Source organism: Leuciscus leuciscus, assembly GCF_965113295.1.
Source record: "Leuciscus leuciscus genome assembly, chromosome: 15".
In the NCBI taxonomy this organism is placed as follows: Eukaryota; Metazoa; Chordata; class Actinopteri; order Cypriniformes; family Leuciscidae; genus Leuciscus; species Leuciscus leuciscus.
In genome coordinates this window covers 11,144,372-11,168,652 of record NC_138739.1, presented here as the reverse complement: position 1 = coordinate 11,168,652, position 24,281 = coordinate 11,144,372, and the positions used below count along the sequence as shown (strand labels likewise).

Below are 24,281 nucleotides of genomic sequence, written 5' to 3'. Positions count from 1 at the left end.
GCTAGACGGCTAAATTTGTCTCTTTCACCCGATTGCCGTTGAGAAATCTCAGATGTGATTGTAGATTTTGCAAGTTCAACATGGGTTTTAGGTCGAAAGTTGAATGAACGAGTACTTATGTCGTTTTGATTTCTTACAGGTTGAGTTGTTGTTGCCCATAACACGCTAGCATTCTGCTAATGACGTCAGCATTCTGACGTCATTGACATTTTGAAAGACTTTTTTAAATCAAATAAGTGACTCTAAAAAATCTAACACCCAGCAATGTGTAATTTCTTTGCATCTCCTTTCGAATACAACATTCAAATTACTAGACAAAAAATTATATCCTGAGAAAAGTGGATTTTGAGGGGTATACCGCCATTGACCTCCATTCATTCTGCACTCGTCCTGTGAGCGCCCTCATATGGAATCAGAGTGGAACTGCAACCAGTTCAGAAGCCGGAAGTGTAGTGAGAGTGAAACTTCTCGCCATATTAGACATTCTCTGCTGGTAGCCTAACCTTGTTTTAAACTGCGCTCTCTTACCAGTAGGCGTGGCCTCCTAGGGAAGCGAAGCAAGTGCATTCTGGGAGTTGTTGTCTTTCATCCACATTAGCCAAAAATACATTTTCTGGCTTTTCTCAGTCTAGAAAGCTCCAAATTAAAAAATGTCTTCATTTTTGTTCTTCGACATAAATGACCTATTTTAAATACACATTCATCTTTCCAGAAATGAAGTATCCTTTAACATATATTTTAATTAATAAATAAATAAACGAATACAAACGAAAGTAATAGACAGCATCGCTCAAGGACGACTGCTGTCACATATAATAACACAGAGACAAAAATTCAGGCCTGTTCTTCTCTGGATCTTCACTGTCGTCGCTCCTCCTATTCTGCCTCCGCTCCTCTGTGAGAGATACGAGACCGGTGCGTCTCACAGGAGTCGCTCATTATCAAACACACCACCGGCCTCGCGCCACTCTCTCACGGCCCTCCGCCTCGTCCTGCTCGCCACAAACACTTTTTCCAGAACAATCTCAGATGGTATAGCATATTTCTTCCTAAAGGGCCAATTTAACATGTTTGAAAAGTAACTTTTTTCAGGAAAAAAAAAGTTCAAGAAAAATGTTGAATAAATGTAACAAAGAACTGCATTACGCACACTTATTTTGACAGTTTTTCTTGTTGTGGAGTGTCTTTTCACCAAAAATATGCTTCAATCATCTGTTGGTTTGTGTTTCAGGTGTTTCTGCTGCTGAACGAGAAGGAGTGAAGAGAAAGTCAGTGATGGAGGGAGAATCAGTTACTTTAGATTCAGATGTAAAAAGAAACCCAAATGATTCGTTGACGTGGTATTATAATGACTTTCGCATCGCTAATATCACTGGAAATCAGAGTAAGATCTATACAGATGTTCAGTGTAAAGTGAAATTCAAAGACAGACTGAAGCTGGATCATCAGACTGGATCTCTGACTATCACAGACACCAGAAAGACAGACTCTGGAGAATATAAACTACTGATCAGCAGCATCAACAACCGTCGCCGCCACATTATAAGCAAAAAAAACATAGAGATCTTTAAAGTTTCTGTCACTGGTGAGTGTCATTCAGGCATTTGGCAGTGAAAACACCCTTACAAAATATAAAGAAAGAGGGTATTGTTACACCGTTTTATTTTAGTTCCTCGATGACTTGTCACTGATGCAACTCTACTTCTGACGAATCAAGTGTAAACAGGATCAGGTTTAGATTTACTCTCTCAGACCGTCTGATGTCTCATTGTGTTTGTTATAAATCAATCTGACAAATTCACTCTCAGTAATGACTGTTTCTCTTTATCTGATCCAGGTTCAGGTCTGTCATATTCAGGTTTATCTGCTCGTATTATAGCAAAAATATCTGTTGCTGTTCTGCTGTTGTTTGGAGCTGTAGGTTCTGCTGTGAGGTACTTTCGTCACAGGAGGAATGGCAAGTATCACCTACAGATACTGTAGTGAGAGGAAAACATCATCTTTATTGTGCAAAATTAGTGTTTCATTGTGTGTGTGATTGTTTTTCAAAGCAGACGTGGAGGAACAACAACCGAGAGCTTCTGAAGAAAGTCCCATCAATCAGGTGAGATACTGAACTACTGTAGTTTGTCTTTGTAGTAAATGAGAAAATGACACATTCAGATCTGTGTTTGATTTCACCTGCCCTGATTAAATCATCCCGATAGGAAATAAACATTTAAACAGAATCTCATTCACTGATTAATGACAGATGTGCTGATTTCTGGAGCTGGAAACTTCTGTTTATTTCTCTTTCACCTTATGATGTTTTATTAACAAAGTTCGGGAGGAGCAGGTTCAGATAATTAACCAAATTATGCACAGCTGGAGATTAATAATCAGTAATCAACTCAATGACAGAGTATAAATTCACAGCAGACCTATCTCTGTTCATTGAAAGTTTGTCAGCATCCCTTCTCCGCACTTCTAGTCCTAACCACTTACATACGGGGGGAGTACTCTGGGTTCGGGCCTAACTGGGTACTCTGGGTTCGGGACAGCACGCCAAATATGCATAAAGTTATTGTACTAATTATATGTAGATGTGAACTCGCGATATATTTGAATGTATTAAAATTGGGGTAAGGGGGGTTTAGTGTATACTGAGCAATATCTGCATAGCTGGCCTATAACCAATCAAATCACTGTGCAATAAGGCCTAGGGTGGGTTATGTTCTAAAAGTAACCAATCAAATCACTTTCCTGGGTTTTCAATGTGTCCTGTCCTCCAATAGTGGTCTGGGTAATGGGAGTGGTTTTAAAAGAAAAGGACCAATGGGGGGGGGAAGGCCAAAAGGTGCACAAAGGTGTGAAAATGTTCTCTTGAAAAATCCTTTGAGGGATTACTTGCCATGGCAACAAATGGCTGTAGCACGGGAGTATACGTCCACAACATACATCCGATTTGGTATCATTTCGGATGTATACGGACATATACAGACCCATGGAATTTGAGCTATCCGGCCAGTATACTCCTGGATTCTTCCGAATTTCAGCAGTGTATACAGGAGTATATTGGTCCGGATACACCTCTTTTCATGCAGTGTCGTGAACTGTGATTTGTTGTTTTCTTACAGATGGAGAATGCCAGAGGTCATGTGATCTGAGAGGATCTCAGCAGCTTCTGCAACATTATTCCCATTATGTTACATCATGGGAAAATGAGCTGAAACATGATGAAATGTGTCGCAGGCTTCTTATTAATGATAAGCACTTACCTTTACCTGTTACTGGAAACATAGATAATATTACTGTTATGATCAGTCATATTTTCTAGGTTTGTGTTCATTTCTATTTTTATCCTCTAACTGTCCTCTTATTATCTGTGTGAGGAAAGTTTGTGCAAGGATATTTCAACAGGTATTTGATACTAGTAAACAAAAAATGTACTGATATTTGCTTTTTATAAACCTGTAGCACATTTTATCCTTTAAGCATATGCTTTTACCCAGGGGTGTATTAGAATATGTTAAATGTTTATGTTTTTTCCTTAATTTCATCAACCTTTGTTTGTGCTGCAGACCAAAGTTTGTGATGCTGTAATCATATTGGAGTGTTGTTCGTGGCTCTTTTAGAGAAATCCGTATGGAGAAAATAGGTAGGTAAAACTAAGGCTGAGGAAAAACTGAATACGTCTGTCACCGTCGCGCTGAATTGGTTTTATATAAACGGAATATATTGAGAATGGGTTTCTAATCAACCTTCATTATTCACACAAGTCATAATTTATTATCATCATGACACCTCAATTAAAATGTAGGCTTCAAAATGATTTTATTTTTCTACAGCGATTTATTAGTGACAAATATTTTTACATTTGTATTTGTGGGGTTACTGCATTATAAAAAAAAAAAAAGCATAATATAAATAAATTAGCCCAATTAAAATTAGCCTATAAAAAATATAAATTAAGATAAAATGAAAACAGTGATTAACAAAGGAGTGTGAAATGGGGTGACATTAAAGAATAAAATGAAATATTAAAGAAAATTCATGGCCACCAGATGACTCCAATACCAGATTCATGCAATTAACTTAATTTAACTTTACGACCCATTTCCGAGCACTGGTAAGCAAAGCTTTGTTCGCATCACTATCACTATAATTAGACCACACATATCGTTTCATTTTTGCTGATTAAAAGTCCAATATATGTCACCATATATATAATATCTGTTCTGTTTTCTCCTGTTATCCTCTTGAAGCTCTGCCGTCATTGATCAGGGGTCTGTTTCAGAAAGGAGGTTCAACCAACTCGGAGTTAAAACTTGAACTCTGAGTTGACTTACCCTGAGATGGGAAACTCTGAGTTTTCGGTTACAGAACAGCTGAAATTAGTTGACCTACTCTGAGTTAAGCGCGTGCACCACAACTATAAAAAGCCATTATCAATGGAGCACAGATATTATGAGTCACCATGGCAACAGCGCCAGACAACAAGAGGTCTTCATATTTCACACCAGCAGAACTGGATGAGCTTCTGCAAGCATATGGAGAGTACGAACATTATTTTGTTTATAAGTTAAGTTTACATTTTAATTACTGTTATACAGTGATGGGTGTAATTAATTACCAAGTAATCTAAATACTGTAATTTAATTAAAGGGATTACTCTTAATTCTTCTGTAATGTAAAGTTAAATCTGATGTAATTGTATTAGACTAGAACAATTCTGTATAGCCTATTTAACATACATTTTTATACAAGGTATATTTTTTATTGTAACCTTCTCCCTCTACACACTTTGGTCAATTTAAGAATAATTCATGCAATTGTATATTGTTTATTTGAAAGCATTAAAAGTGCTGTTTCTTGTCTCTCCTTGTATTGTTAAAGTGTTTAAGGTTGACATGGGATTTAGTAATTAGTAATAAGTAGACCAATCATTTCTAAAGATAGTCATTATTACATTAATCTAATTACACTGTCGAAGATGTCATTTGTAGTTAGTAATACAAGTAACTTACCCAACTGTTATAATATCAGAGGTGAAACTGGAAGAACAGTATGTTATTCAACCTAATTTTAATTTTCAGGTCCAATCCTGCAGATATTAGAAGAACATGGCAGCAGCTGAAACTTAAATATAAAAACATAATTCAATCAAGTAAGGCTTGATCATATCATGGGTGTAGGCGACCTGACTTTACATTTGACATATTAAATAACTAAAGCATCCAGTGTCTAGCAGTGCAGCAGCATTTTTGGCTGAGGGAAATCCTGGAGGGACTTCAGAGCCAGTCCCAAAGATCCAAGGGCCTTCATAAAATGTAAGTATGTGTTACAAATGTACATGTGTTTTATTTTTTTTATATAGGCTATTTTTGATATTTCCATTTATTTTACTTTGGGTTGGGTTTTTTGTTGGTCCCAACAGATTCTGATGGTAATATCTGTCTTTTGGAGCCTCCTATCCCAACAGAACCCCAGGCAGTTGTGAGTCGCCTACTCAATACACCAGGAAATATGACAAATAATGTTATAAAGTGTACTCAACCAAATGCTCATCACATGGGGATAAAGAGTTTCTGCTGCCACAGAGAAGCCTACAGAGGTAATGTTAATATTATGTCTACACATCCAACAATCTACACATTCAGATTATTTCACATTTTTATGTGGAGTAGCCTATAGAATATAAGTTTAAATCTAAGTATAAACGGGTATTCTTATCTCTCCCTGCGCCCCCAGAGTGTGGAAGAACAGCAGGAGGACGGTCCATCAACTTCTGTTGCACAGATCAACACAGTTCAGTGATTTCCTGTAAATGCCACAGTGTAATTCTGTAGAATTTGTTTAGAACTGGATTATGTAACTCTAATCTACTACTGTGTTTTCAGTTGCCAGTTAAGGAGTTATATAAGTTATTATTATTATTATTATATCCAGAGTTTCTTTTGGTCTCCTCCCCCTTTTTAAAGAGGAAGTAGTGTTTAAACACCACATTCATTCTTTCAGTACATTTATTTATTTATTTATTTATTTATTTATGTACTGAAAGAATGAATGTGGTGTTTAAACACTACTTACTCTTTAAAAAGGGGGAGGAGACCAAAAGAAACTCTGGGTTTACCGAAGAAAACCTGCTCCCGACCAGGTTAGGGTCACAAAGTAAGTTACCATGGTAACTGACTCTGAGTATAAGTTACCTCTCTGTCATAAACGGGCTTGACTTACTCTGCTTTCTCAGGTTTAATATACCTCCCATTCTGAAACAGAAATCCCAGAGTTTCCCTCATTTCAGGGTTAACATACTCAGAGTTTTCACTTAACCTCCTTTCTGAAACAGGCCCCAGAAGAACACCAGCGGCTGAAGCCACGCCTATCAGCGCAGTGACAACCAATCGCAGCACAGCTTCAACTGAATCACAACAGGGGGGCGTGGCCTTCTGAAAAACACAACAAATGAGCAATGATAAAACAGAATTGTGGTTTACAACAAGCTGACTTTGGCTTTCAAAGGCTCAAAATTAAAATAATAATAGCCAAAGAGATATCTGCACAATCTCCTTATGTGCTTCGTAGAAGAAAACAAATCAAACCTGTCTAGAAAGACATGAGTGAATGATGACAGAAGCTCATTAATAATGTTTGGTATCATACGCTATCAGTCTCAATACAATCAACAAATAAATGTGAATAATATAATTAGTGCTGTCGTACCTTGAGTTGAGTCAGGCTGTAAAGTAGACTGACCCTCCAGCTCTGTAATGATAAAGAAAGAAGTGAATGCATCAGTGTGATCTACAACAGAAGACAGAGATCAGGTCAGTAAATACACACATATATCATCAGTGCTGTGGTACCTGCACATGTGTGACGGAGTGTGTTGATGTCCAGATGTGTGGTCTGGTTGCTGATGGGATTGTTCAGCACACAGCTGTAGGTGTTTTTATCCTGATATTCCACCTCCAGAGGTAGACTGCGGACTCAGTAGAATACACTGGAGACGAGGAGCAACGAAGAAGACTTGGGGAAAACACAAGGACGCTGGGAAGTAGATTAGCAGTTCTAGTAATCGCTGTGTTCACGTCTTGATGCAAACGATACCAGACAAAGACAGAGTGAGAGTGAGGCTTAAATGCCGAAGGTGATTGCAGTAGCCTACACTGTTAGACTTTTCTGTAATTTCTACAGTTATTTACTTTAAATCCCCCAGTATTATACTGCTATTTCTCTTTACAGTAAATAACTGTGATTCCAATTGCATCATGGGAATTTTCTGTGACGTCTAACACCACATACAGAGACTTACTGTATTTTTTAAATTTGCTGTATACTACTGTATTTGACGTAACTGCCTCTCTGGCTGGCACCATTCCACCGTGCTTTTTATTTCCTAATTTTTGCCTTACACCCAGGGCCGGTTCTAGACATTAGGAGGCCCTAGGCAAAATTCATGTTGGAGGCCCCCCACCCCCAATAAAAAAACACTTGAAACAAATATGATTCCTAACCTTTTATTTATACAACATTTAATTTTAAAAGCAGTATATTTTTACTTACACAGTAAAAAACACTTTTAATGTTTTTGAAAGAAGTCTCTTATGCTCATCAAGCCTGGATTTATTTGATAAAAAATACAGAAAAATAATATAGGCTAGTGAAATATTATTAAAATTTAAAATAATGGTTTTCTATTTTACTATACTTTATATTTCTGTGACGCAAAGCTGTGATGTCACGTGATCCTTCAGAAAACTTTATAATATTCTGATTTATTATCAAATGTTAGAAATGGTGCTTAATATTTATTTTATAACCTGTGATACTTTTTTTCAGGATTTTTGATTATTAAAAAGTTGTTTTAAAAAAGTCTTCACTATCACTTTTTATATAGCCTATTTAACACATCCTTTCTGAATATTCCTATTTTTTTCTGTATTTTTGATCAAATAAATGCAGGCTTGTAGAGCATAATAAGAAACTTCTTTCAAAAACATTAAAAATAGTAATGGGTCCAGACTTTTACCGGTACATATTAATCAAACTTTATCTAAGGTAATCTCTTTTTTGTTTAATGAAGATGTTGTTGTTGTTGTTATTTTGCTGTTTTATTCAATTTATTCACAGTTCCAGAATCCCACTAAGTGCTTTTATATTGCATTGCTACCTTAAATATGCTATACACAAATCAAGTGGAAGAGAAAGACACGATCGCTACTGAGCAGAAAAAAATATATAAACTGATATTATTGGCGTAATGTCAGGGTATAATCTAATCATCAGCAGAATTTAGAAGATAGACCCATAGATATGAGATCCTTTATTTGAAACATTTAAAAATGTTGTATAGTGTGTTGGCTTTTTAACTTAGACGTCTTGTCTTTTAATTTTGTAGCTTTTTTACTAGTCAGCTCCCGACGCGATGTTATTCATTGTACGCGCAAATTCAAAGCGTCGCGTCTGGGCACGTTAATGACGCTCGCGCTCTTTTAAACTCGTAATAAAGCGGTGAATGATTTTTCCAGAAATGACGCTGATCTACAGTACAAGTTTATATTTAGAATACATTGCAATCACTCCAAAATAGATGACGACAACTCACACACCTGCATTATGAGCTGTGCTTCTTTGTGTGCTTATTAGGCTTTTGCCTCGCAGCACCTGATGGATGCGTTCGTTACACATACTTTCAGAAGCCGGCACCCGCTTTGTAACGGACACATTAATTGGTTTAACTGCAGTAATGTAACAGTCTATGGTTAAGATAAACATCTTCACATTGTACATTTTATTAAAAAATTTTTTTTTTTTTTTTGTCCCTCTGTCTGGGCCCCATCCCGCCAATCGGGCCCTAGGCACGTGCCTAGTTTGCCTTTGCGTTAATCCGGCTCTGCTTACACCACGTGTCTACAACGCTATAATAGCCAGAGGCTGTCTATATTGGACACATTGAAGCGACCGGACCTTTAAATGCAAACCTGTTTATCCCTTGTAAGAACTAGTGCGAGCGCTTGGACTCGTATCGGACTACGTCTGAAATATAACGGCCGCGGCGCATCACTACACTGTCTGGGATTTGTCGTGTCGCGTCAGACAGACATCCAGTGTAGGTAATGGGGTCTGTCTTTTGTTGGATCGCGACGTTCGTGTCTGGCCCGGGGAAGAGACGGAATTCACTTCACCGAGAGAGAGATCAGCAAGCAAGGTAAAAAAAAAACAAAAAAAAAAACATTCTGTGTATGTTGACAGGATTGTGCCCAGTTTAACGTATGTTATAACGTTAACGTTAGCCTAACGTTACTCGTCGTCAACATGGCGGTAACGAACTTTACCATGGTAAACTGAGCTAACGTTTCATTTTACACACTTTGTTAGATTATTGAATTGTCGAGTTAAAATATGCCAACGAGCAACGCGTTTACATTAACAATAAATGTGAATAAACTAATGTGAAATTCTGTTTATATCTTAATGTTGGCCTACTGATGAGAACCTTTATAGTTTTAGCATTAGTTTGCAAACTATACCATATTATAGTTTTTTTTTTTATGGAATTTAATATTTACTTCCATTTTTGTGTTTAAAGGCAACTGCAACAAAGCGCCAATTCGCGCCAGTGACTTAGCAAGATTCCAGAGGTAGGCCAGCCCATTTGTGATATATTTTGAGATAAGTTTGCTGAAATGATTAGCATACACTATGTGAAAATTGCTTTTGAGCCACTGGTGCAGACTAGGTAGCTAACAATATCTTATAAAATCTCTATAAAATTGGCTAACTTTATATCAAATAAGTGACCTTTGCATTATGTCTAACTTTATTACACAGCAAATGAACCAATCAGAAGATGGACCATTGTCTTTGTTCAGTCTCACCAGATTAAATGTATCCAGGTAAGCACTGCAGTAAAACTCTCACTAAGACCAAATCTAGCATTCTAAACAACTTAAGTTTATATTTTTGCATTATTTTTATATTTTATTAGCCAGCGACTCTACCATTGCAGTTCCACCTGACTAGGAAGGTCCTAATATCAGCGCACAGGTGGGTTAACTACTGTAGGAAGGAGAACGATCATCACACAGTGATTTCTTGCATGTTTCTTACTGTGTATTTGTCTCAAACAGGTACTCCTTCACTGCAGACAAGCTGAAATGGGCTAAAATCATCTATTTCAGTCGTTCAACTTCTTTCTATGCATCTCAGCATTTTTGGACAGAATTTAGGATTTGTAAGTATTAAAATTTAATCTGGCATAATTTAATTTAGTTCTTTTGTATTCTATTTATTGACAAAAGCTGTTTACAAATATATATTCTTAAGTTTTTGTGAAAATAATAATAAAAATTAACAAAAAAGGAGGTTAAAAATAATGTGACACTAATATTCTCTCTCTCTCTCTCTCTCTCTCTCTCTCTCTCTCTCTCTCTCTCTCTCTCTCTCTCTCTCTCTCTCTCTCTCATATAGTTTTGGAACCGGGATCTCCTCTGAAGGACTGAGTACATTTGTGTTTGTTGGCACGCATGCAGACCAGGGAACACTCTGATGTTGTCAATCAAGTTCTGAACAGGAACCAATCTTTGGAGAAGTTCATTTATTCACAAAGGTGGACAAAAACATTGTGTTGGCTTTTTAAAGATTATTTTGATGACTTTTACTCCTATGCTGTAGAAAAGATGGAGTAGACAGTCAGACATTGATAATAATAATAAATGTTTCTTGAGCATCAAAGAGACTTCTTTCAAAAACATTACGCCACTTAAATACTTCTTTTGGCCACCAGTGTACATGAATCCAACACATTTTGGGAAATAAGTGAAATTATTTTTAAGGTGGGGTTATGTATCTTGTATTGTGAAAAGAACTGTGTTTTGTCCTGTTTTGGACATTTCCTTTTTGAATGCTTAAAGTATTTATATTCTGCAGTTTTATGAATGTAATGGTTGATATTTCATTATAATACTTGTATAAGCTAAACAACCAATGACTCTACATTCATTTAGTCAAATGCTAATGTTTTGTTTATGATTTTATGTATGTTTTCAAAAATGTTTGCAGTGAAGGACAGCACATAATGTGTTAATTTAACACGTTTACACATCTTTGTGCTAACCTCTCTGACATATTTACTTTGTTAAAATCATTAACACAATGAATGAGTTAAAATTAACACAAAAAATGTTGTCTCTAAACTTACCCATTAATGTGTAAAAATTTCACACATCATTTCCAGCATTGGCATGTTTATTTTGTGATATATATGAAATGTTTTAAATAAAAAAATGGTATTTTGTGATAACTTTGTCTAATTGGTTTGTATGAAAGTAGTACTTATGTAGGATAAAAATAAAATTAATCATATATCAAAATTATCAAATCTAATTTATATTTAGTACAAATAAAAATAATTACAGTAGTGTACTGATTAGCTTAGTTTTTACAGTAATGCACTGTACTGATTAGCTTCGTTTTTACAGTAATGCACTGTATTACACAAAACTGAAATACGGTTTGGTACTGTAACTCTTAATTACAGTAACTTACTGGCAACAGTGTTGCCAGTAAGTTACTGTAAAAAACCCTTGAAAAGTCTAACAGTGTACTGATGATGTGCAGGTGTGTAATCAGTACTCAGGAGAGGGAGTGCGCTGTGATTGTGTGAGAGTGGAGCCTGGCGTGGTTGTTTATTATAAATAACAGTTAAATTCGATAGAAGTGTTGTCATCTAGGGATTTGAGGATTGTGTGTGTGTGTGCGTGCAACTAACTAATCACATACATGAAATTTGCACAATAAATCATCTACAAGTACCCCCTGGTGTGAGACGTAATGTTCTAACCGGACATCCTGTAGCCATTCAATACTCCAAACCAGAAAGATAAAAGAGTGAGCAGCAGGTTTTACAATTTCAGTGAGATTAGAGTTTAGAGTGACTGAATCTCCCTTCATCTCCACTGCATCTGTGTCAGCAAACACTCCTGAAGAACAGAGTCACAGATAAAGCTACATTTCTGTTGGTATCAGTAGTTTGTAACTATTTCAAAATGAAAGAAATAGCAAACAGGAATATCACAGACAAAACATAAATAGATAAATAAAAATAAAAATCAACAGACCGAATAGAAAAGAATGGAAATAACAGATGATTACAGAAAAAGGCACCATTAAGGGAAACAATATTTATATTCAGTACAAAACTCCTGGCCTTTGTATTTAGAGATTATGAATTATTTGTTTACTGATGTTGAACTACAGAAATAACATTTTAGAAGAATTTCTGCCTCAAGACTACATCATATTCATATTACACAATATTCTGCCTCAAGACAAATATACTCTAGTTGTATATTTGCTTCAAATATTTTACTGGGATATTCAGATATGAAGAGTGTGTGTTTCTGATTGAATCTGTTCATAATGTGATGATCTGTGATGAAAAACCTGAATCCAAACGAGATATTTCAGTAATTTATCTGCTCTTCTTCAGAGTATCTTTTATCTGGAAATAACAAATGCAAATCCATCATATTACCCTGTATGAAAAGCAGAGCATAAACTAAAAACACTTACCGAACCGTTGCCACAAACACAAGCTGAACAAAACACCAACATGAACCATTTTCATTGAGCACTGTGTGTGTGTGTGGATCCTCCCCCATCAGGACCACCTATCAGAGACCACACACTAGATATATTACTGTCTCAATACAGCATTTATGTAGACTCGCTTACAACATTCTGTAACAGTTATTAAAATTATCATACATTTGTAGAATTTTATCTTTTATTTCTTATGCAGTCTTTCTTTTTGAGGGAGTGTCTCTGTGTATGTGTGTGTGTGTATATATATATATATATATATATATATATATACACACCAGAAGTGTCATGAATAAATATATAGCTTCATTTATAATGCTCAGCCTGTGTGAAATATGAGTCGATGAGTGATGCGGGACTGTAAGAATCCTGTATTATCTGTGACTATATGACTGTTTCTCAAATTTCAGTCTCTATAAAGCTGTTTTCGTGTAAAAGGAAGTCTGATGGTGAGGTTCATATTACAGTAACAGGAGAGGAAATAAAGACACTCTTTATCCACAGACATCTGACACACACATTGCAGAGGCCAAAGTACAATTCATAGTACTGTGAATAAGAATGAATGTTAAAAAGGTAAATACTTTCATTTAGAAGTTCATGTAATGGTTAAAATGTTAAATAATACTTAAAAGGTTAAAAGCATACTAGAATTCATGTGCTTATAGGATTTAGTACATAATATTGGTCAAATAGTGTACTGCCTCTTTAAGAACCGGCCAACTCCGGTTACATTACGTTGATTCTCATTATATGTGATTCAGATTTTGAGAGCTATGAAAGCGAACGGTTTTCTTACCTGCTAACTGCTAACTTCTAGCTAGTTCTATTAAGAATCTTTTATTTCATTAGCAACTAAAATAAGTGTATTAGTCAGCTCACATTCTTTTTTGTAAATCTGAAACCAAGGAATAAAACCGGAGATTTTCATCTTTTATTTCAACAACGTTTCTGAAGTGGATTTATTGAACTGTGTTGCTGGGCTGGGCAATGGACACTGCAGATGGGACTGCTTGGAATAATGTTAGATAGTTATTAGTGTAAGCTATTGCATATCTCAAGATTTCAAACCTCTACACACATCATGTGCATAACAATAACACACACTCATCAGGTCAAACTACATTTCTTAAATAAATGAGACCATAGAAGTTTCACTTTGACACACAAACTGAGCTGCTGGTGTCACATTCACTGAATTGTGTGCATTCTCGGAGCTAGAAAAAAAAATTAAATGAAAAAAAAATGTTTGGGGGATCTGCTTACCTTGTAATTAGTTCTAAACATCGATTGCGATCATGTTTTGTCTTTCTCGCTGAAGCTGGATTTAGGCTACATATGCTTTCTATAATTAGAATTAGAATTAGAATTAGAATCAATAAATTACAAGACTTACACATTTTCTGAAAAGCATGCCTCATATTCTCAGAACTCTACTCACAAATCCAAAAAAACACACACAATGGGCAAAACCCCTCCTGCAAAATGAAACTTTACATTCAAAACAATGTTATTTCTTCTCAAAATGGTATTTTGTTATCAAATGACACACAAACCATCATATTACAGTTTTTGCCCGTTGCTTGAACACTATAGACCCATGCTTAGACTAAAGTAACACAACTTGAAGCTTTTGTTACCATACCTCCAACACATGTACCCATACCTTAAACAAAAGCTCTGCTTTGCACTCTAGTTGCAATTCTGCAACACACTTACTCCTTTATGCAACACACTTGGTCCTGCATACTACACTCTATTTCATACATAAGACACTTCGTTCAAAAATGAAATCTCAGGGTGCCATTTGGAAAACACATGTATCCAAAATACAAAACACATTGGGTAATTGCAACCACTCAAATACACACCTGAAGGCACTTACTTGCAAAACTGAACACCAATCAGCCAGCTACAAAAAGGAGGAGGAGGAGGAGGACGAGGAGGACGACGAGGTCAAGGTCAAGGTCGAAGAGGCCATGCACGGACCCCTATTTCTGATGATATAAGAGCAACTTTGGTGGACCATGTCATCAACCATGGCCTGACTATGAGGGAAGCTGGGCAGAGAGTCCACCCACATCTAAGCCGCTTCACAGTGGCATCTGTAATAAGAACATTCTGACTAGAAAACAGGTATGTCTTCACCTCTCTACCTTCTACTCTACTCAGATGGTATTTACAGCACTGTACTACAGTATATCACATTACCACATCACGTGTACAGGGTATTGCAGGGTGCTAATGCTCCTTTTGCAGCCAAAGTGGTAGTTTTTGTGAAACATACCATGATTCAGGGGTGTCGGACTGGGGGTAAAACCAATACTGATTACCAGGGCCCCAAGGGGAGAGAGGGCCCTTGAAAAGTCTGGAATATATTTTATTTGGAACATGGGGGCCCATCAGGACTGCCTATACATAGGGCCCGGGATCTTGTGCTACGCCCCTGCCATGATTACTTACAGTATAACCATTTTTAAACCCTATAGAGGAATTCTTTTCGGCTTGGAGATGGCGTGTATATGACCGCCAACCACATGCCCGCATGCCTCTTCTGTAGGAAATGGAACAGGCCTGCGGCGACATTCAGGTGACAGCAATCCATGGATGGTTTCGACATGCAAGGGGATATTTTCCCCGGTGCCTAGCGGGAGAAGACATTGCTTGCGATGTCGATGAGGTCCTGTGGCCAGACCCCAACAGACGGCGGGATCCATGAGCCCACTTATGCACAATTGCCATGATTTTCTGTGTTTACAGCATAGTGTTTTTTCTATTATTATTATTTATTTATTTTTTGCTTTATCTGAATTCATGTTACCGCAATATACAATATTGAGTAGGCCTATTTGCTTTTTTGGTTGTTTGAAAATGTGCCTCCTGAAAATATGCCTTCTGAATAAACAGTGAAAATCAAAGACTGCAGTGTTTTATATAAAGTACACTAGTGTGTTCCCCCTGATCTGAAAGTGTATGCATATGATGCAAGTATGTGTCATTTTGTCATCAGAGTTACATTTTGACAAAGGAATGTCAGGTTTTGATAGTAGAGTTTCAATTTGACACAGATGTGAATGGTATATTTCCCAGTGTTGTGTCATGTTTACTTGTGTGTAGAGTTTTGGCACAATGAGCGAAGTTTTGCAAAATGTGTTCAAGCAACGGGCAAAAACTGTAAGAGACATTTATAAGAACCAGTTGAACACTGATGTGCTCAATGTAAAACACTATGATGAATGGAAAACACTTCTTCTCCATTCATCATAATGACTTAGGCCTTTTTTTTGTTCAATGTTACACTTACTACAGGCAGTACATACATAAGTGTGTTGTAAAATATTTGAGAATATTGTTTTTATACTCAGAACACACAAATACACGGTACCAAATATATTTTATTTTTCCCACAAAAACAATGTACACAGTGTACATCCCAACCAACACAAAGTTGTTCATACAGTGGTCTACATACAAAACAACAGAAGAATTTACTGTATACAGTTACAGTAAAAAAAAAAAAAATATATATATATCTCCAATGTTGGCATCCATTGCTCATTGAAGAGCTCTCCTGTTGACCTTTTATGCTAAAGCTCTGATTGCTGATTGTAAAACTGTGTGACGGGTGTTTGCCCAAGCGATGAGTCAGTGTGCATATTTGAATGACAGTGTGTTCCTTGTGAAAACAAGAGATTTTCTGCATGAAAATTGTGCCAAAAGTAGAGCATTGTGTGTAGTGTTTTGAAAAAAGTGTGTTTTAGAACTGCAATTTGAGTGTAAAGCAGGAATTGTGCTTGTAGTTTAGCAGAATTGGTTCAAGTGGTTGGTGAATGAGTTACATGTTGTGGTCATTGTGTCTCAAGTACCAGTATTTGTGTGTAAACAATCGAGAAAAACTGTAAATAAATAGAACCGAATGTCAGGGCTTTACTGAGTCATATATAAACACAGTATGAATATTGAAACCTGTAAATTCTCCTGAAACTCATGCACATTTTCATTATGTGTTAAAATTGTAATTAGTTCAAATGGAACATTATGTATTATTATGTACAACTGTATACATCATTTAAATAAGCATGATGTATCTATTGTCTAATGCCCAGGTGATATGCACAATATCAAAATATAGAACTGTAAAATTGGGCTGTGTAGTTGACATGGAGATAAGACGTCGGAGCGCAAAAATGTGATTTCTCCTGTCCAACAACAACCAGACCGTTATTTCCGGCGTGACGATTGAGTCTGTCCCAAAAATACCTCTCAATGCGTCCATCGTGGACTCGCACCAAGGGCCCTATAGGTCTGCACTACATGACGTCACCAAAGTGTGGACTCTGAGGAAGTCCACTAGTCCAGAGTGTGCCATTTGGGACAGAATTTTCTAAAATGAACAGGAAATTAAACAGAAACATAATACAAAATGTGAACTTCCAAAATAGAATAGCAGTGTTATAGTCCCTTTCAAAACCTGCCCCTTTAGTTATAAAAACTAAAATTACAAAATTGTTACAAAATCTGTTATGAAGAATAAAAAGAAAATAATATTTAAATTTAGCAAAAAAATAAAAATAAATCAAACGATAATGCATACATAACAGAATTTTCTGATCATATTTTTTTTTCCAGGCACATTTTACCAATTCCAAACCAAATTAATCTTAGGCTGGAAATGAAAAACGCCTTATATTCAGGTGTGCAGAATTATTAGGCACGTTTTCTTTTACAGACAAAATAAGCCAAAAAAAACATTTAACTGACTTAGAAGTCAAAAATTATTAAAATCCGCGTGGAACCGGAAGTTGCAAACGACTTTTCTCCAGTGTTGTGACGTATTTCCAAGTGAAAGGGAATATTGAATGGAGGACAGGGTTTTACTTTAGCGCTCCTCCTCTCCATCTCTGCTCATAGCAGACTGACGGTTTGAGGGGAGTGGTTTAGCGTTTTCAACCCAAGGGTTCCTGATGGTTTCACACTTAATTCTTCACATTAATTCTTATTTATTCTTTGCAGTTAACATGAGTATTTTCTTCTCCACCTGTTTTTGTCTGACCCTGCTGACCCAATGAGCATTTCACTGTCCAATGCTTAACTGCAATTTCTAGTATTGCATTATTATTGCATCTTTCTCATGGGCATTTAATAATTTTAAATAACCTGTAGTATAAGGTGTTTTTTATTTCCAGCCTTCGTTAACGATTATATATCACTATAATAAATAAATACAAATAATAGTAGTTATTAAGATTAATGAGGTTTTGAATTGGTAAAATGTTCCTTGAAAAAAATATGATCAGAAAATCTACGTGCCTAATAATTCTTCACACACTGTATAGATAAAGAGGGTAAAAGATGAATCAGGATGTAGGTTGTATGATGTTCATTAAATTGTAAAAGATCATGAGACTTGTATGTTTGTCTGATGAGTGAATGTGCAAATCTTATCCTGTATCCTGCATGTGTCATGAATTATATTTTGAATCCTCAAAAAATCATCAAAGTTTATGATCTGAAGTGAAAAGATCAACTGTTCTTTTCTTTTTTAGTTGCATCTGGTGTTGATACAGACCGAGTGTCAGTGTTTGTGATGGAGGGAGATTCAGTCACTCTAAACGCTGGTGTTGTAATAACCCAACAATACAGAATTAAATGGTATTATAATAACACTCGCATCGCTCAAATCAATAGAGATCAGAGTAAGATCTGTACAGATGTTCAGTGTAATGAAGATACTGAGAGATTCAGAGACAGACTGAAGCTGGATCATCAGACTGGATCTCTGACCATCACAAACATCAGAAACACAGACTCTGGAGAATATACACTACTGATCACCAGCAACAGCAGCGACAGTGAAAAGATCTTCAGTGTTTCTGTTCATGGTGAGTCATTACCTAGTTCTGGCTTGAAACTCTAGATGGCGCTGGCTGATAAGTCTTTTGCTGCATCTCAATTCACTTACTTATACTACGCCCTAAAAGTATGTACTCTTTTTGAGAAGAGAAAGACGAGAGTGTGTAGCAGAAGAGAAGACAAGCTTTGGGACAAACTATCACGTCATACAGTTGTGTCTTCAACGGTTGCTCTCTGTCGCATCCTGTCACAGTAAACTGACCTGTCAATCATCTTGTCACAGTTAAAATCCTCCACATTTCATTTAATTTCATTTCCTACTGTATCAGACAGAAATGCAGAAGTACGTTGATCTGCAGTAGCAGGTCTTTCATGCAGAGACTCTCCTCATATAAGGGTGATTCTTAGACTATGGGCACTTTTATGTACTTTGGTCATATTTTTAAAAATACATAATTTTGGACAAAATCCTCTTTCTTTTTCAAGCTAACAATAAAACATCCTTAAAAACTTTTTACTACCTTTCTATTATGATTTCTTCATACTTTTCAACCTCCGTATAGGTGTCAAAATCACTGTTTTCTCCTTGTCGCACACCCAGACTTTTTAACTTCAACAATGAAAATACAGTTTAAAAGTATGACTTATCTGGTAACTATTAACATACCTAAATTAAGCACTAGTAAAATAATTAAAATACATTATACTATTTAATGTGAGACCACCATCAATATTACTTTTTATACAAAATATACCTGTCGCACAGTATTGGTGTCATTTCCACCACAACACTGTAATGTCCCTTTAAAAAGTTTGTGTGAAAGATTGTTTAGGTGGTTTCTATGGAAATGTTAAGAGACATCAGAGCACATGTTGGACATGGAGGCAATTTTAAATTTTAAATTGCTTGATCAGTTAATATATTTATTCTGCGTCATTTCCAAACATGCTGTACCTTCAAGGGTGTTTTTAAAAAGTTAAAAATTTTAAGTTAAATAAGAGTATTTTACATACACAAAATGCTAAGTATTAATTCAAAGCTAATCAGTGAAGCTATCTTCCATTTTTTCACAAAAAACTATAGAAATGTCATTTCCACCACAGTCATTTCCACCACACTGCCCTCTGTGGTGGAAATGACAGCATGTGGTGGAAACATGCTGTACCTTCAAGGGTGTTTTTAAAAAGTAAATTTCAAAGCTGATCAGTGAAGCTATCTTCCCTTTTTTCACAAAAAACTACAGAAATGTAATTTCCACCACACTGCCCTCTGTGGTGGAAATGACATTTATGATTACAAATTACAATTGTAATGGATTGCAAGAGTAGATTGACGTTGTGAATTGAGTTTACTGAGTGTGATGAGTTTAAGAGTTTTTCAAATAAATATTTCTCTAAATATTACTGTTTCTCTACATTCACGTTAATTCATTGTCATTTCCACCACCACCCTGTCATTTCCATCACCACACAATTTTTAAAAACATTTAAAAAGTTCTCATCACACATTAAAAATGTATCCACATTTTACGAGATCATGCTCTACTTAATATAAAAATTCAAGTTATTTATTTTCTAATAAGCTCTTGCCCTAACCAAAATTAAATTTCAGAGTGTGACAGGTGTACAGTTCACCATTTGGTCTTTAGGGCAGTTAATTTATCTCATTGACAAATGTATAATTTTTGTACATTGTGGAAAAACTGATCAAAATAGTTACAAAAATGATCTTAGACTATTCTTGAGTGGCGTAAGTTATTCTGTTTTTAAATAACAGCTGTATATAGAGATGTGGTGGAAATGACATTTGTTCATTGCAAGTCAGAAAAAATTTAAAATATTAACAATTTCTCTTGTAATCTAAGTTTGTCCTCTTACAGACCTTAAAACTAGACAAATTATTTAAACTTATGAGACTGTGTTACGTGACTTTTGAACAAGTTTTTTTTATTCAACTTCACAAGCCTAAAAGTGCCCCTAGTGAAGAAACGCCCATAAATGCAGAATGATGCATTTAAAAGTTAATGGCCAAACGGATATTTATAAAAGTCTACATTGTTATTGCAGATGAAATATAACACGGATAACATTTAATAAATAAAAAAATTCAGGTTAAACTTTGATTAGTCACTCAAACCGTTATCTAAACCTCTCACCATCGGTCGCGCATATCCGCCGTGTTTTGTAGTTTTTTTTTAAACATTTTTACTTGTGTTTGTAGTTCCTCCTCCAAAGTGCAATGGGTTGTGGGTAATATTAGCTGTTATCATTGGGAAAATCCAAACAGCATTTTTGCACCCTTGAAGGGCCCTTCGGGAAGGGGTGCCATTTGTAGGGGTTTTCCAAACGCCAGTGAACAACTGGATCCCTTCACAAAGGGCCCTTCCACAAGGCTGTTGGCAAAGGGAACCTGCGATGGTCACTTCAAGGAAGTATTTTTATCAGTAAATAACATGATTCATTTTAAAAGATTGCAGGAGAGTTCGAGTAAATTTACAAACAGAGCAATTCAAGTTGCTTTGTTTTGTTTGTGATATATTTCACACATTTTAGTCATATTATGTTTAAATGAGTTTCATAGGTAAGAATTGCGTTGGGTAATGCAGGGTCCAAAGATGGAGACGGCAAGTTTTAAAGTTGAGAGCAGAGAAATACACTCACACACAGATAGCCTATATAACTAATTGTTGAGTTTTCCCCCAAAAAGATCCTCCAGCATCTGTTGGTTTGTGTTTCAGGTGTTTCTGCTGCTGAACGAGATGAAGTGAAGAGAAAGTCAGTGAAGGAGGGAGTGTGATGACGGGTGCTAAGATGACGTCATCACTGCCGAAGTCTTTACAATCTGTTTATGGACTTATGTATCTTTATTTGTTATTTATGGTTTTGTGTTTCTTTTGACTATGGTGCAGTCCCTTAGGTTCATTATTACATAACATTAATTTACAATAAGTTTAAGACATGCTGTTTGGGTTGGTTGCAGATAGGTGCACATATCAGCGGTCATCACAACATGTTATGTCTATTATAGTTTTCCTTTGTTTGTTCTCATTAACCACACAGAGACAAGTTGTAGTTATGCATTTTTGTTATTTATTATTTCAAATCTGTATTTATCTCCACATTGCAAACAGTGACCCCACATGTTGTCTACTCACCATTTCCTGTTCCTGTGACGCCTCAAAGGAGGGGGCGGGACTACAGTTTCCCTTTTTCTTGTGTTGGGTTAAACCATTTCTATTAATAGGGAAGGGAACTTAACCTTAGTTAATGTAGGTATGGAGAAATGTCTTCTGGTGTCTACAATTAGTTTAAATATCTGAATGAGTTTATTTTAATTGTTTTTGGAAGTTAAATGGTCATATGTTTCGGCTACAAAGGTTTTTGGTATTGTTGCCCCTGCAGTTGGTACGGTCTTGAGTGTAATGAGCCTGTCCTAGGCTATATAAGACAGTCTAAACTGAACCTGAGGATGGTAAAGAGGGGGTCATATTGCTGAATGTATTCATGAAGATTTTGCTGCCTGTAGCAATTTGTTTTTCTTTGTTTGTTGATACATCAAAGTTTGCACTGAGTTAAGTGTATGTTTATTTTGGTTTAATTTTGTAATTTTTTCTTTTGCCATAACACTGTGAATATATTCACCCCTACTTCTTCACTGGCATGAAATAAAAATCGTTGGATGATATCTGAGTCCTGAGCCTATCTATCACCTCCCCTTGATCTCCACGGGACACGTTATGACAGGGAGAATCCGTCACATTAGATCCTGGTGTAACAAAAAACCCACATGATGTGTTGACGTGGTATTCTGATGACACTCCCATCGCTGAAATCACTGGAGATCAGAGGAAGATCTGTACAGATGTTCAGTGTAAAGAGAGATTCAGAGACAGACTGAAGCTGGATCATCAGACTGGATCTCTGATCATCACAAACTCCAGAAACACAGACTCTGGAGAATATACACTACTGATCAACAGCAGCAGTCGTCGTCGTCGTCGTCGCAGTGTCAGCAGTGTAAAGAGATTTGAAGTTACTGTCATTGGTGAGTGTAATTTAATCATTCAGGCATTAACACCTAAGTGTGTCCCATAAGCGAAAACACCTTAACATAGGAATATAAAGAAAGATGGTCTTGTTTCATCTCTTTAATCTTGATGGCTTGATGGCAGTTGGTACTGGTGAAACAGTACTTTAGACATCACTGTAAGGCCTGGGTCTTGGCAGAGAAGGGTTGGCAATTTGGGCTATATGTCTATCTAGATATGAGAGTTAGTATCATACAGTACCTGTTTTCTAGATAGATGCATGTGATGAGGTTCAAAGGTTGGAAGGAAGAAGACAGGGTCGGCGTGATTGGGACTCGTACGATTTATTGAGATAACTTCAAAATAACAACAAACAAAAGTTGTGCACACAGCACATTCACCGTAGACTCGCTACAGCACAGACAGTAGTTCACAGACAGGCTCGGTCACTCTTTCCACCAGGTTTCACTGAGACTCTTTCCACCAGTTGTATCACATGACAGATGTGCTGATTTCTGGAGCTGGAAACTACTTTTTATTTCTCTTTCACCTTCTGTGATTTGTTGTTTTCTACAGATGGAGAATGACTGAGGTCATGTGATCTGAGAGGATCTCAGCAGCTTCTGCAACATTATATTAAATCATGGGAAAATGAGCTGAAACATGATTATAAACTAAACATGAAGCTCTTAACGTAACCTGTTACTGGAAACAGAGATAATGTTATAATGTAAATGTCTAATTTTATCATCTAAATATCGTCATTATTTTTGTGAGGAAAGTTCCTGCAAGGACATTACATCTATTTTGTCAATAAGCTTATTGAACAGATATTTGCTATAAGTACAAACAGCATTTAGAACAGATTGTTGAAAGTTGTAGCGTATAAACCTGAATTTAATCCTTTAGCAGATTATTTTAACAAGAAACCTCAGGAGTTGTGCTTGTGTATTAAGCTTGTAAAATAATGTTAAAACTAAATGGGTGAAGGTTGTATTTATTTATTTATTTATTTATTTATTTTTGTTAAAATTGGATTAATTTTCTGCCTAAAGTATTGTGCCTTCTTGCTAAATATATATGTTGTGATTATTATTTGAATACAATAAAAACCACCTAAATAGGCCATTTAACAGATAAAGACTCAGTGATGCAGATGAATGAATGCAGTGACTGTTTCATCAAAATAAGGACACAAACTCACTGGTAGAACTTTCACTTTCATTGTCCCTCAGAAGATCCAAAAAGAAAAGAGCTGTAATATCTGTAATGTTTATGAACAACTTTAAAACTTGTTTCTGGTTCTGGAAGTTAAAGTCTTCCTCATTTTCTCCATAGAGAAAGGGGTTTTTAATGATTCTGCATAAACCTTTAAGACAGACTCGCTGTGATATCTGAAGGTATATGGATCTGTTGAAGCCTTCAGTCAGTATTTATCATCAGTAACAAAAGCCATTTAATTGACAGTTTCCTCATTAAGAATTAAATTACCCATAATCCTGAAGAAAAAGTCTGAGAATGCATTATGGGATTGTAGATTGTAGATCATTCCATTATAAAATACATGTACAGTGTTTTAACCTTTGTGTTTTCCTTATTTTTATAAAAGTGTGTGTGTGTGTGTGTCATACCTAAAATAGATCTGTCACTGTTGCACTAAATTGCCTTCTAATGTACTTTTGTGCGCATTTACACTGTCAGTGTGGTTTTAAATAAACTGAATACATTGAAAATGTGTTTCTAATCAACTGTCATTATTCATACAAGTCATAGTTTATTTAGATTTTGACATCCCCTCAACTATACATGCTTTAT

General features: G+C 36.0%; 3 protein-coding genes and 1 long non-coding RNA gene across 5 annotated transcripts in view; 2 read left to right on the top strand and 2 right to left on the bottom strand.

Annotated features, from left to right (window-relative positions):
* The window catches only part of LOC309474957 (uncharacterized protein), a gene marked incomplete at its 3' end in the record, with an annotated part of 239,061 nt that overhangs the window by 120,536 nt on the left and 94,244 nt on the right, over window positions 1–24,281 (bottom strand). The gene's annotated exons all lie outside the window — the stretch shown is intronic.
* On the top strand, window positions 1,971–24,174 carry LOC309476342. 2 transcript variants are annotated; one of them, XR_014198026.1, is made up of 4 exons: window positions 1,971–2,104; window positions 3,117–4,536; window positions 5,076–5,309; window positions 6,081–6,095. It is a non-coding gene; the product is annotated as an uncharacterized lncRNA (long non-coding RNA). The 2 variants fall into 2 exon arrangements; XR_014198025.1 differs by lacking the exons at window positions 5,076–5,309; window positions 6,081–6,095 and adding an exon at window positions 24,107–24,174 and having other exon boundaries at window positions 1,974–2,104; window positions 3,117–3,672.
* LOC309476147 (SLAM family member 5-like) overlaps window positions 3,181–24,281 on the bottom strand; it is a 30,121-nt gene continuing 9,020 nt past the window's right edge. The window contains exon 5 of the mRNA XM_082139367.1: window positions 3,181–4,235. Coding sequence (XP_081995493.1) covers window positions 4,231–4,235 — 5 coding nt within the window. The 3' untranslated portion in view covers window positions 3,181–4,230. The remainder of the gene's footprint in view (window positions 4,236–24,281) is intronic.
* Window positions 18,074–22,123, top strand: LOC309476320 (uncharacterized protein). The gene is made up of 2 exons (XM_082139615.1): window positions 18,074–18,467; window positions 21,177–22,123. The coding sequence occupies exons 1-2, from the start codon at window positions 18,173–18,175 to the stop codon at window positions 21,233–21,235; spliced, it is 354 nt and encodes a 117-aa protein (XP_081995741.1). The 5' UTR covers window positions 18,074–18,172; the 3' UTR covers window positions 21,236–22,123.